General features: G+C 41.2%; 1 protein-coding gene across 1 annotated transcript; it reads right to left on the reverse strand.

Annotated features, from left to right (window-relative positions):
* Nucleotides 1-3,052: 3,052 nt before the first annotated feature.
* Nucleotides 3,053-6,726, reverse strand: LOC127220473 (beta-defensin 38). The gene is made up of 2 exons (XM_051182329.1): nt 6,517-6,726; nt 3,053-3,272 (listed from the first exon to the last, which is right to left on the reverse strand). The coding sequence occupies exons 1-2, from the start codon at nt 6,575-6,577 to the stop codon at nt 3,139-3,141; spliced, it is 195 nt and encodes a 64-aa protein (XP_051038286.1). The 5' UTR covers nt 6,578-6,726; the 3' UTR covers nt 3,053-3,138.
* Between the last annotated feature and the right edge of the window lie 7,294 nt (nt 6,727-14,020).

A 14,020-nucleotide genomic window follows, 5' to 3' on the forward strand; every position in this document is an offset into this window, starting at 1 on the left:
CATCTTGACTTGGAGGCAACAGGAAATGGTTTGAGACACTGGGCAGTCTCTTGAGCATTTGTAAGTCTTCAAATCCCACCTCCTCAGTGATACATTTCCTCCAAGAAGACCACATCTCCATTCCTAATAGTGCTATACCCTTTGGAGGCCATTTTCATTCAAACCACCACAGTTAATAAGAGGGCATTAAAATTTGCATAATTTTGGTCTTATTTGTTACCTTGACTGGCTAATGTCCCTGTATTTGGTCCAGCATGATGTTCAGAATATGCTTAACTGCGACCTATACTTGTTTTGAATTCTTTTATATCATGATCATCTAGGAAAAGTCTTAGAAAACAAAGTCAACCTCATAGGCCCAAGGGAAAAAAAAGAGAGACAGAATGTAGAATATAGGGTTCCACCAGAGAGATCCTGGTATGAGGCAGAAGATCATTGTAACAGTTGGTCTTCCATTGTTTGTGGTATGACAGCTGAGATTCACTACTCCAATTGTCTTATATTCCATCATTGGATATAATCATTCAGCTGTGACATATTCTGAGATATTCCCCCTGTTTGATTGAAAGTATATATTCTGTGGCCACTAGCTTCTTATTCCTAGATGACCTTGTAATTAGTAACCAACATTTTTAATTCATTGTTTCCATGAGTGTGACATTTCCACATGTGAGCATTTTCCTGTGGTTGTGTGTGTGTGTTTTGGTATATTTTATTTAGGGTAATGTATTCCAGAACCATTCATCTACTTGCCACTGGCAGAAATCTATTTTTTCTAATGTTGGAATGGTATTCCGTTAGGAATATATTCCATATTTTCCTCGTTTCTTATCCAATTAAGCTATATTGATAACATGTTTTGGTTATTGTGAATAATGATCTAGTGAATGAGTGCAGATATAATTTGGGCATTTTTTTCCCTTTCAATTTTTTTGGGTATATATCCATTGTTTCAAGGTTACTGCAGTTGTTCTATCCCAGAAGTTGTTCTGAAAAAGAAACACACAGTAGCTAATGTTTACATAATAGTTGTATTGATAGTCACTGCCTGTAGATGAGATGATCATCCATCTGTACATCTTCATCTACTTTCACTCTAGTTTTCTGATGATGGTCTTTTTAATAAGAGTGATGTGCTGTGTTTTATTCAAGCCCACAGGAGATAGAGGTGAATGGAGTGAAAGGAGATAGAGAAGAGTTGAAGTGGGTAGATGGGAGTCACAGGGAGGAGAAACTGTGGTAGCTATGTAAAATAAATGAAAAGGTGTTAATTAAATAAAATTTAAATAAATAAAAATAAAAAATCTATGAGAAAAATGTAAGAATGAGGTGGCATCTCATTTGGGTTTTAAATTCTCTAGTGATTAGTGATGCTGAGTATTGTTTCACCAACAACTGCCATTTGCATATCTGTATGAATAAATATGTTCAGGTTTTGGCATTGTTTTGAATTCTTTCTGTGTTTCTATTTGTCTTATTTCCTACTATAATTTAGATGTTGCACACTTATTAGATATATGATTTGCTTACATTTCGAGTGGTTTGTGGCATTCTTATTTTGTTGTCTCATTTCTTGTGCAAAACCTTTTTTAGTTTGATTTACCTTCACTTGCTTATTTTTTCTACAAATGCCTATCCCTTTTTGGGTCATAGTCACAGAACTGTCTTTCTGAGCAATGTTGTAGAGATTTATACCATTGTTCTTTCTTGTTTTATTGTCTGAGGTGTCACATTGAAATCTTCAATCTATTTGTTGATTTTGTATAGAATATGAGATAATAGGCAGAAACTGAAACCTAGGATTTCATCCCATGAATATCTGAATTAAAGAATAGAATTTATAATGAGGGTATTAACCAGAAAACTGTGGTTTCCTACTGCTATACTCGAGGTAGGTGGAATTATTTTGGATCTGTCTTACAAAGACCCTAGGTGAGTTTACAAAGGTTTGCTTAAGGTATCTTGCTTTGTATCTTCAGAAAGACCTGCCTTTAAATGGACCTTTATGAAGCTGGAAACTTTGAACCTTTAAACGTATTCCCTTAGGCTCAGCCTCTAGCCACTTCTGAGGAAAACTGCCTTTCTTTGGCTAAGGAAATGAAGTCGGCCACTTTTCGGTAAAGGCCTTGCTTGTCCTAGGTTTTCTTAAGCCTGTCCCAACTCCTCTGTGCTCAGTCTTTGTAGTGGGCCTCAGCTCCTTAAGATTATTACACAGAGTTACTCAGGAGGGTGTGCATTCTCCTCCAAAACACTGATTTTATTTCTTGATATGTGGAAGCTAATATACTATCACACAAATATAATGTATGATAGATAAATTTGGATGAGGTCAGATTTAATAATATATCTTTAGCTAGCAGAGATTTTTACATTTAATGCGGTACCTCAGTGATGTAGAAAGGATTCAAATTCTATGTGTAGCTTTTGAGTTGATGCCCTAAGCCCAAAGTGCTCACTGTTAGAAAAGTAACGGTGTCTGTTTCCCCCTTCTCTTTAGCACACAGATTACTCTCACTCTCTCTGACCAGCTCTGGAAGCCTCCTAAGTAGATAGTCTTTTCAGTCTTGTGAGAAATTAGTTAGTAGATTAAAGGTATAAAGTTGGTCTTATCTCTGAACAGTGTTGCAAAAAAGTCTTTCTGTTGGTCATAATTTGGTGTGGGAATAGTGGCCCCTGGATTTAGAAACCTAAATGCAATGATGGTAGTTGGATCCAAGGGTGGCAGGTACCTGCGGCAGCATGGAAACTATAGATATGAGGGAGGTGTGAGGGTGGTTTTGATGCTTGGAGCTGAACAAGTCCTAAAGACATAAATGATTTTTAAGTAGAAGTGACTTCATGCCCCTGCTTCTTCCTCTTGACACCTGAGATGACTTCCTACTCAGAGTAAATGGACTTCAATGATGTATTTCTTCAAAAAATCATATTTGCTTAATTCATGGCCATATTTCCCCTTGAACAAACACAGATTTTGGACTGGCTTGTCCTTCACTGCAAATGTCCTGAAATAACCCACATTTTCTTAACTTGATACAAATTTACAGAAGACTCATTTTGTTCTGAAGAAGCTACACCTGAAGGTTGTGTTCCTTTATTAAAGCAATGGTTACACATTGTTCCCGTGACTTCTGGTCTATTTCATCCACGGGTTTTTTGACAGCACTTGCCTCTTCCTTCAAAACAGGTGCCAATTTCCACATAAAACCATGGGCATTTCCAGACTTGACACTTTGCTTTTTTGTCAAGACACTCAATTGTGTCATAGCCAGCAACTACAAGAAAAGAATAGAAAAACCTCAGACTGTGGGTTATAGCCACAGTGATTTTTTAAAATCATGTTTGATGATGGCGCGAGAGTTCTACAAAAAATACATAAAGAATTTTACCATTTAAAGACAAATTTCCACAACTGATGGTCAGGACCTCTAATAAAATCAGACCTGTCTTGAACTCATTACCCAGGAGACCCCAAGGCTCAAGAGCCACATAGCTGTGGTTACTACATTAGAAGGGACACATGGAGATTATTCCTTCCTGTTTATTTTGATACAGGACCTCACTCTGTAGGACTTACTGGCCTGGAATTCGTTATGTAGCTCATGCTGGTTTGAATCACAGAAATGCTCTTTTCCCACTGTCTTAGATGTTGGGATAAAAGGAAGAATTGCCACTTCTGGCTGTAGAAAATTCTCATCACCACAGACTCTTCAGTGGGCCAGTGGTGCTATTGGAGGTGGGAGAAAACATAGTGACATCCTGCTTTTACCATCCCAGCACTCTCTCAGAGAAGTGTCACAGCCCGAGTCACTCAGCCACTCACACCAAATCTATTTTCCCTGACTCTGGTCTCATGTGTGGGCTCTGGCTTCTGTTGCTTATGATTGCTATAAGGGCAATGACCTCAATATAGTGTTGGCCTCATGTATGACCAGAGTCAGACTCTCTAGAGGTGAACAACTCCAGATTTTGTGTCCCTTTGTTGCACTGTGTATGCTGGTATGCCTCTAAGAGGATGCTTAGTGTGTTCTGCTTTCCCTGGCAAAATACTTGCAATGGACTGTCTGTTATTAGGAAGAGCAATAGAAATAAAATTTTGAAAGCACTTTGACAGAGGTCCACACTGCTTTTTCTTGTTTGTTTTTCCTCACGAGTTCATCAATGTAATTGTTCATATATATGTTTTCTTTCTCTTTATTATTGATCAGTGTTGTGGCTATTTTAAATTGTCCACGTGACAGAATCTAGAGTCACTTGGGAGATGGGCCTCTGGTGTGCCTGTGGAAGATGATCTTGTTTGCATTAACTGATGTGGAGAGACCCATTGTAACTGTGGAGGAGATTATTCCCCCAGCAGTCATCATTGAATATATTGAATATATAAAATGGAGAACCTGAGAAAGTATGAACTCATTCATTTCTCTCTGGTTTTGGACTGTGAATTGTGGTAGTTTCTTTTCCAATTGTTGTGACAAAATATTGTGACAGAAGCTACTTATGGGAGAAAGGGCTTAGTTTATAATTACAGGTTACAGTACATCATTACAAGGAACTTGAAGCAGTCAGTAGGCACAATCACAATCAAAAGCAGAGAGAGAGAGAGGGAGAGGGAGGGAGAGACAGAGACAGAGACACAGAGAGAGATATTGGTGGGCAGGTCTTTTCACCTCAGTCCTCTGTTAACTCAAACAAACAAACAAACAAACAAAAAACCACAATCACCTACAAATATGTCCACAGGAAAACCTTATCTAGATATCCCCCATTGATAGTCTCTTCCCATGCTATTCTAGATTATGTCAAGTAGACAAAAGTAGCTGTTATATGAATGCAATGTGATCAGCTATTGTAGGCTTTTACTGCCATGATCTCCCTGCCAAGTGTACTAGGCAGACTCTGAATGTCACTGGGGGATATTCCTTGGGGACATTTCAGAGGTCAGGGTTGGGAGCCAGGCTGATCCAAGGCTTTCTTAGAGACCCAAATTAGTTCTGTGTCCTTTGCCAGGGGAGACCTGGCATGGTTTAGTCTGGGGCTGGGGCCAGGGCTCCAAAGAAATCAAGGTTTTGATCAGTCCTCCAGCCACTATGTGTTCATTCTGGGACACACTTGAGATATTCAGTGTTCCTTTTGTGCAACACTGATTGATTAGCTTCCTGATAACTGTCAGATTGTATGATTAGCTTTCTGATGACTGTCGTTTCCCCCTGCAAACCACATATAAAATGTTGTATTGCTTGGCATGAACCAACAGCTCATACAAGGCCCCTTGACCCCAATTATCCCCTGTTCTCCCCCTCATGAATCTGTCACTGAAAAATGGACTGCTGGCCCAGGCCAGGTCAGAGAGGCAGAAGAAGTTAGGCCATCTGATCATGGGGAAATTCCTTGGTGAGACACATAGTATAGACAGAGAATTGGAACCACAGAATCCTGTGGCCTGGAATCCTTGTCTTTGCCCTATTTTGAAGGCAGAAAATGGACCCAACCTAAACAAAATGTGTTTTCAGCCTTTAGGGAAAGCAAGAAAGATATTGTGGTGCAATAAATGCCTATGCACAGGGCTGGGTTAATTTAGCTGATTTTCTGTGGTGTACAGTTAATGACAATGGGGGCAGGTACATCAGAGGAACAAAGGTCTGCTAATGGGAGTGCCTAGTGAATTATCTTTCCTTACTCACACCTTATTGACCTGTAATCTTTCCCCAAACAAGCTGATTTCTGAAAAAGCAATTTTCCATTTGTCTCTGTACTATTCAGAAACCTTTAGGGTTCTAACCCTAGATGTGTGGCCTGTTGATCCCACCTCAAGCCATTCTTGAACTTGTTCTTGGGATTTGTGACCCTTTCTGTGTCCCCCCCTTTCAGTCCTATGTTATACCCCACACCTTGAAGGTCCCATAAGGCCACATCACAACTGAGGCCTGGGATTGGGGTCTTGACCTACTGAACACTAGTCTTGTGATTGGGGCAAGCTATCCAAGAAATGGGAATTGTGACTCTTCATTCACAGGGACACTATGAGGAATGAATTAAAATGAGAGCCGTGTGCTTTCTTCTATGCCATGCTTCATTCACACTGCTTTTCAAGGCCCATATCACGTATTTACCTAATCTAGATCCTCATGTTCTTATCCCCCATTAGCTAAGTGTATTGCAATCTTGTGTTAAATGGAACCGGGAAGGGCAGTAGAGGTGTGGGCACCTGTCTCCAGATAGGATTCTGTCCCTTTCAGTGAGTTATGCCTTCCTGCAGGTAGAAAAGGATGCTTTCTACAAAGAATATGTCCTAGATGACTACGACAAAAAGACGGTGAAAGATTTTGGGCAATCTCTATGACTAGCTCTTCATTCATACTCAGGGCACAGATTGAAGACCCTGATGACTGTTGACTGTCAGCTTGGACCTTAGGAATGCTCTTCTGCCAATTGTTTCTCAGACCCAGACACATTTACCACCTGTTCATAGACCCCATGTTGCCAACGCTGACCAGGGGTTTAGCAAGTGTTGGTACTTACCTGGGTGGATCTGGGAGAAGTATAGGCAGAACATCAACAACAGAAAGCAGGAGATCTTCATGGTTGGTGCACACTGAGCTGATGAAAGACAAGCCTGGAGCTGGAAAGCTGAGCACAAAGATTAACCCAGAGTACAGAGTGCATCTGTATTAATGAGAGTCAGGATGACATGACCTCAAAGATGGACTGACTGCAAGGAGGGGCAGCAATCTAGAGATAAGCTTCACGTTGTTATCCCCAGGCATCTCAAATCCTGAGGTCATTCTCTCTGTTTGCCTGACCCTAGATTTTGCTCTCATCCAGGAAGTACTTGTTGCCTCTCATCTAAACAGGGCACAAGGGCTCCATAGGAAACTCACATAATTAAAAAAATGTTTACTTCCAAGGTTTTTTGTTAACTTATAATAATTACACATTGGTTAGTTTCATTCATAGTTTGTATCCCATTTGTTTTGTGGTACAGCACATGTCTAGGAAGTAGACCCAGGATAGCCAAAAAACCCCTGTACAATAAAGGAACTTCAGGAGGCATCACCACCCCCGACTTCAAGCTCTACTATAGACCTATAGTCCTGAAAACAGCTTGGTATTGGCACAAAAATAGACAGGTAGACCAATGGAATGAAATCGAAAATCATGATATTAACCCACACACCTACAAACATCTGATTTTTGACAAAACAGCTAAAAGTATACAATGGGAGGAGGAAAACATCTTCAACAAATGGTGCTGGCACAACTGGATGATAGTGTGTAGAAGACTGCATGTTATTGCCATGTACAAAACTCAAGTCCAAATGGATCAAAGACCTCAACATAAATCCAGCCACACTGAACCTCTTAGAAGAGAAAGTGGGAGGTACCCTAGAACAAATTGGTACAGGAGACCGCTTCCTGATCATAACTCCAGCCTTTTTTTTTAATTTTATATAACCAAGTCCATTTAAATGAAAACAAACATTTATAGACAATATTTGGGAATTTGGGCGTTGTTCTTTCCAAACTACTTCCTGCTGGTAAGGGGCGCTGTCATGGGGGATTCTGAGAAGATGCAGAAATCCTGGCTGTAGTCTGTCAGGCTGCTTTGTCCAGTTGCTTTGAATGTAGGATCACCTGGTACTCTGTTTCAGGTGGTCTGGCTTGATCAAACCACATTAGTCTGGAAGGAATCCACATCTTTTCATTTTCTGTGGAAACAAAAATAGAAATCCTTTCCCCAGTAACTTGTCCTTGAACTTAAATTTTGGAGTCAAAGCATTTTTTTTTTTTATTTAATTTATTATTTTACATGTCGATCCCAGTTCCCTCTCCCTCCCTCCCTCCCAACCTCTCTCCTTCCTTCCCAACTTCCCTCCCTTCTTCCCTCCCTCCTTCCCTCCCTTTTACCCTCTCTGCCCTCTCACATGCACTCTAACCACCCTCCCATCCCCCCACCCCAATTCCATATGTAGGGGAATGTCATCCAGTAGGGGTCATGTAGGTCTGACAGGTCATGTGAAGTAGGGACTAGGGCTTCTCTCCTGTCTCTAGATTAAGGCAGTTATCCCTCCATGGGAGATGTGTTCGCAAAGTCCTTTTGTGCTCCAGGGATACATCCTGGCTCCACTGTCTGAGGTCCCTTAGACTGCTCAGTCCTTCTGGCTGAAATCCATATTCAGGGGGGCCTGAGTCAGTCCCATGCTGGCTTCCCAGCTATCAGTCTGGTGGCCTGTTAGCTCCTCCTTGTTCAGGTAAGCTGTCTGTATGTGTTTCTGCTGCCTGGTCTTGTCCTCTCCCTCTGCATCTGAGTTCTACTTCGACTCAGTGTTTATGTATGGGTGTAACTCCAGCCTTTCAATTTAGAGATTACATATTTCTTGACCTATGGAGAAATAACTGACAGAGTTCTATGATGATATAAAATTATTTTTCCTGACCTTTCTCTACTTCTGTTAAAGGATTTCCTGTGTGTTAGAATGTATTTTATCTTTTTTCTTCATCTCTTTTATTTTTCAGACATTTTCCCCCAATTACTCAAAAATTTCTTTCCTGTTTACTTAGATTTTCTGATTTGGCAGTAATTCCTAAATGTCAAGCATCTCCTTTCTTGTCTCTGATCTTCACCCAGAGCATTTCATTACCATCTTACAATGCAGCATCTCAGCAGCACTTTGCCTTGGCTTTCTGTGGCTTTGTTCTTCAGGTGCACACCGTTCTTCAGTTACTGTAGTGTTTGTTTGCAAATTCACGATTAATCATGAAGATCCAAGCCCTATTTCCTGGCATCAGTTTAACTACAAGAAGTTTCTGTGAAAGGCTTCTGTGTGATAGCCAAAAATAGCTTGGATTATTGAGGTGTGGAAGTCATGCTGATAACAAGCTGTCCTTTTATTGATAGGAGTGTGGAGTCTACCCAGTAGGGTGTGTGGCCACAGGATAGCATTTAAGATGCTTTGGTGTTTAACTTTATTAGTTAAGTTGGTTGAGTGATGGTGCTGGGTGTTTGAGCATGATTTTTCTGGATATTTCAAAGAAAGTATGTCTTGGATGAAATCCATACCTCTTTCTGTTCTTTTATATAAGAACCAATCGGTTACTGACATGAGGACAAAAGCATGTTTTGCATACTCATGGGTCCCAGAGACAGGAGACAGGCCACACTAAATGTGGTTATGTGTGCAGCACCAATGATTAGGAGGAAGAAGATGTGAACTATTGTGTGTGTGGTAAATAAGAATCTGGGAAACGATAGGCTGATATATGTTTTTTTTCGGGGAGAAATCACTTACACCATAAACAGATGACCTCTGCAGGTTCCTGTCCCAAGGATGCCTCTGGATGCAAGAGTGTGAACTGGGGTCTGGGATCCCAGATCTAGTCCTCCCAGGTCATGCCTGCACCTGTTCCCACGCCCCAATGGGCATGGTCAGTGCAACAGGTGTGGGCAGGGTGGATAACTCACTACAGTGAACCAGGTCTATGTGAACTAGAATCTTTTTGAGGCTTCGCTGTGAAGCCCAGCATATTACAGTAGCTGCAATCAAGGCTGTGGGAGTTTGATTGTTTTTTGTAGGCTCAGAGATATAGAATAGTCTGAACTCTGGCCTTCCAATGAGCAAAGTAGAAGAATGCCATCTCCTAAGATTTGTGGACTGAGACAGAACAAGGATTTTGACTGGTTGGTATCCATGTCACAGATATGACTGGAGGTCCTGTTGCTGCCATTCAGGTCTGCCTGACACTGACAAACTCAGTTTGTGTAAGTTTGACTTCTGTGGGGTTACACATGTCTACCATCCTGTGATATTTGCTTTCTTGATGGAGTTAGGTTAATGCCTACTCACATCATCTATTTCCACTAAGGACGGGAATCCATGTTTTTTCCCCATCTGAATAGTATCCATTGTGTGTTCAAATATTTTTCTTATTCAGTTGAGCCACACTAAGGCTGATTTAATATATATTCAGTCCTTTTGGATCTATACCCACTACTTGGAAGTTGCCACTGCAATCAATGCTTACTTAATTAATTTACTTTATGTTTTGGTTTTTCAAGACAGGATTTCTCTGTATTGTTTTGGAGCCTGTTCTGGAACTCGCTCTGTAGATCTGGCTGGCCTCAAACTCACAGAGGTCCACCTGCCTCTGTCCCCCAAGTCCTGGAATTAAAGGTGTGTGCCACCAATGCCAGGGTTATTTTTTGAGAAATATCCATGCAACAAAAAATATTTATTACTAGCTGTTACTGCTTTAGAGGTGATGGGACCTTGGAGAATGGAGCCAATAAATGAGGTGGACCAAAATCTTATGCAAGAGCTAACTTTATTTAGAGCATGAAACAATTCATACTTTGAGGGTTAAGGAGAATAACATGAGTAAATTGTTTTTATTTATTTATTTACTTTTAATTTTACATGTCAATTCCAGTTCCTTCTTCCTCCCTTTCTCCCTCCCTCCCTCCCTCCTTCCCTCCCTCCCTCCCTCACTCACTCTTTCCCTCTCTTTTACCCTCTCTGCCCCCTCACATGCACCCTAACCACCCTCCCCTCCCATCCCCCCACCCCAATTCCATATGTAGGGGAATGCCATCCAGGTGGGGTCATATAGATCTGTCAAGACATTTGAAGTAGGGGCTAGGACTTCTCTTCTGTCTCTAGGTTAAGGCAGTTATCCCTCCATGGGGGATGTGTCCATAAGGTCCTTTTATGCACCAGGAATATATCCTGGTTCCACTGTCTGAGGTCTCTTAGACTGCTCAGTCCTGGCTGAGACCCATATTCACAGGGGCCTGAGTCAGCCCCATGCTGGATTCCCAGCTATCAGCCTGGGGGGGCCGTTAGCTCCTCCTTGTTCAGGTCAGCTGTCTCTATGTGTTTCTGCCGCCTGGTCTTGTCCTCTCCCTCTGCATCTGGATTCTAGTTCAACTCAGTGTTTAGGTATGGGTGTTTGCTTCTGTTTCCAACAGGTACTAGATGAGGGCTCCATGATAAGTTAGTTGTTGTTCTCACTATCTGGGAAGGGCATTTATGGTAGCCTTTCCACGGTTGCTCAAATTGTTAGTTGGAGTCAGTCTTGTAGGTCTCTAGACCTTTCTTTAGGTTCAGTTTTCTCTTCAAACCAATAATGACTCCCTCTTTTATCCCCCCCTCTTCTGTCTTCTATTCCTACCCCGACTTCCTAGTCGCACGTGCTTTCCTCTCCTCCCCTTCTCTTTCTCCTACTTCTCTCTCCATTCACTGCCCCCCCCACTTCCCATAACATGAGTAAATTGTATAATCACTAGAATAAGCCATAGAGACATGTAAAGGATAGTTTAAACATTTAATTGAATAATAGCAGCAAGCAAATAATGAGTAATCTGTAGTAAACTCAGTCCTATTTGCTATGCCTGGGAGGAGCAATTCCAAGAACAAGTCTGTGTTTGGAAGAACCTGAGGTAACAAGATTCTTGTCTTGTTTTCTTGGAGTTTCTCATAAGCACTCAGAATTCTCCTCATATGACTCTATCTTTGGTCCATGTTCCAACAATTAGCTACTTCCCTGATACTAATCTACATTTCTACCAACAGTTTGACAAATTCACTGTTTTAATTTTATTTTCATCCATTCCTTGTCTTTCAGTTTTTCAGATAGTAGCCATTGACTCAAGAGGGAAGTGACACCTCATAATGTTTAAGTTTTCATTTTTTCCTAATTATTTTTGAGGTTGGACCCCTTTTTAGTGGATAATTTGTCCATTTGGGGGGAACCATGTGACTTCTTTGGGGAACAATGCCCAAGAGCAGTACAAATGGCTCACCTTGTGGCAAGACCCTGGAGACCCTGACCCACTTGGCAAGAACCTGTGGCCAGTTCCCTGAATGATTCTGGGTATGACCTCCAGAACATGTGTGCTACACGCTCTCCTTGCTTTCACTACTGCTAGCCATACTGTTGGCCTGAACGAGTCATGTAGGCCATGGAGTTTAATGATACATATTTGCATAACTTCTGGAAAGAATGATTTTAATCATAAGAGTTCTAAAGAAATGTTATTAAGTAGATGGTATCAGGAGTTAATGGGAAACTTCAAGGAACAGGAAATGAAGCAGAATCATAGGAACCCAGTGTTCCCTCATTTCTCATAGCTGTGCCAATACCCCAAGAAGTTAAGAGAGATAGGCATAAGGACAAGGGACAAGCAGTGCCAACTATCAAGAGGTCTTCAGGTTATGTTGCCTATAGGATAGAAAAACCTGGTATGTCCCCATAAGGAATAGAAAAATACAAAATGTACAGTGGATTGATCCAGCTTTGGTGGTGAGTTGACCATGAGAATCGAGACTACCAGATGTAAACATGAACCACAGGGGACAGAATTGTGAACAATACTATAACCACATGTGTTGCCAACTGGGCACACTGTTCTACCTATAGGTGTGCCTAATTAGAAAACTTCCTTTGTAGATTGCAAAACTGCTCATGCTTCTAACAGTAGAGATATAGATCAGAAAGGTAATGCCTACCAGTGGGAGAGTTGGGAGATGGAAGGGGAAAGAGGCAAAGAATAAACTGGTAATTATTGTAAACATTTTAGAAACTTAAAAAGTAAAAGCTGGTTGTAAAAATTGTTCACTCAACTGGGCAATGGTGGTGCATGCCTTTAATCCCAGCACTTGGGAGGCAGAGGCAGGCAAATCTTTGTGAGTTCAAGATCAGCTTGGTCTACAAGAGCTAGTTCCAGGATAGCTTCCAAAGTCACAGAGAAACCCTGTCTCGAAAAAACAAACGACAACAACAACAAAATAATTCAAACAACTGAAACTGCATAAATAAAGAAGGCTTAAGCTATCTAGGGCCACTTGCTTGAACAACAGATGGTCAGAAGTTCTTCATGTCACCAACTCCACATGTGCATCCAAGGTCCATGAACACCCGAGGAACAAGGCCTCCAGCATTCATTCCATGTTGCTTTTGGAGAAACATCTGTTTTAGAGTGGTGTGCTCTCTCCCTCTCTCTCTCCTTCTCTCCCTCCCTCCCTCCCTCCCTCCCTCCCTCCCTCCCTCCCTCCCTCCCTCCATCCTTCCCTCCCTCCCTTGCTTTCCTTCCTCCCTCTCTTCCTTTCATTCCTTTCTCACTCTGTAACCCATGGTGTCTTGAAACTTACTATGTATCCCTAAATGGCCTTGATATCAGAGCAATCCTCCTGCCTCAGTCTCCCAAGGGCTAGGATTATAGGTGTGAGTCATCACACCTGGAAGTCTTCCTCTCTCTTTTTTCTTTTTAATTGTATTAACTACTTACACAATTTGGCTTTTAATCTACTAGTGGGTATGTAATTTGTGCATAGTCTTAATCTGTGGATTTTCCTTTTTACCTCCTTTGCTCTTCAGAGTGTGATACAAACCTATGTGTACAGTTCTGTGAGTTTCCTGTGCATCTGAGTTACTGACAAGCTTTTGTCTCCAGCTCAATGTGTCAAATGTCTTCTACTATGATTTACTGGTAAGTTTACATACTTCAATTGCATACTTGCATATTTTATCCATTTTGGTTGATCTCATGGATGACATAGGAAAGAAGCTGAGAGTCTGAAATCCAAATCCAGAATTTCATCTAGTGAATCGTTAAATTACGGTGCAATCAGAAATCCCAGAGACACAGCACAGCTAATATTAAAATGAGAGAATTAATTGGGATATAGTGGAGTCCTGATTAATGATACATGGGCAAAGCTAGGACAATCAAGTCATTAGACTCAGCCTGTCTACTCCATGTGAAGAAATTTACCCTTCCTTGCCTAAGGAGATCTTGATGGCTACTCTGAGTCAGGTGCCATGTAGGACACAGCGGAGTGTCCTTATGACCTCTATGCAGTCTAGTATCGTCTAGAGATCTAGTAAGACTCATCTCACAGCAGGCTTCTCAAGTTGAATTACAAAGTATGACCCTTGAGGGTGTATACTGCCCCCAAAAGATATGCTTAACTTATCTAGTTCATAGAAACTTATTTAAAAATACATGTTTGGATGATATCAAGTTATA

The sequence above is a fragment of the Phodopus roborovskii genome, unplaced genomic scaffold (assembly GCF_943737965.1).
Source record: "Phodopus roborovskii unplaced genomic scaffold, PHOROB, whole genome shotgun sequence".
In the NCBI taxonomy this organism is placed as follows: Eukaryota; Metazoa; Chordata; class Mammalia; order Rodentia; family Cricetidae; genus Phodopus; species Phodopus roborovskii.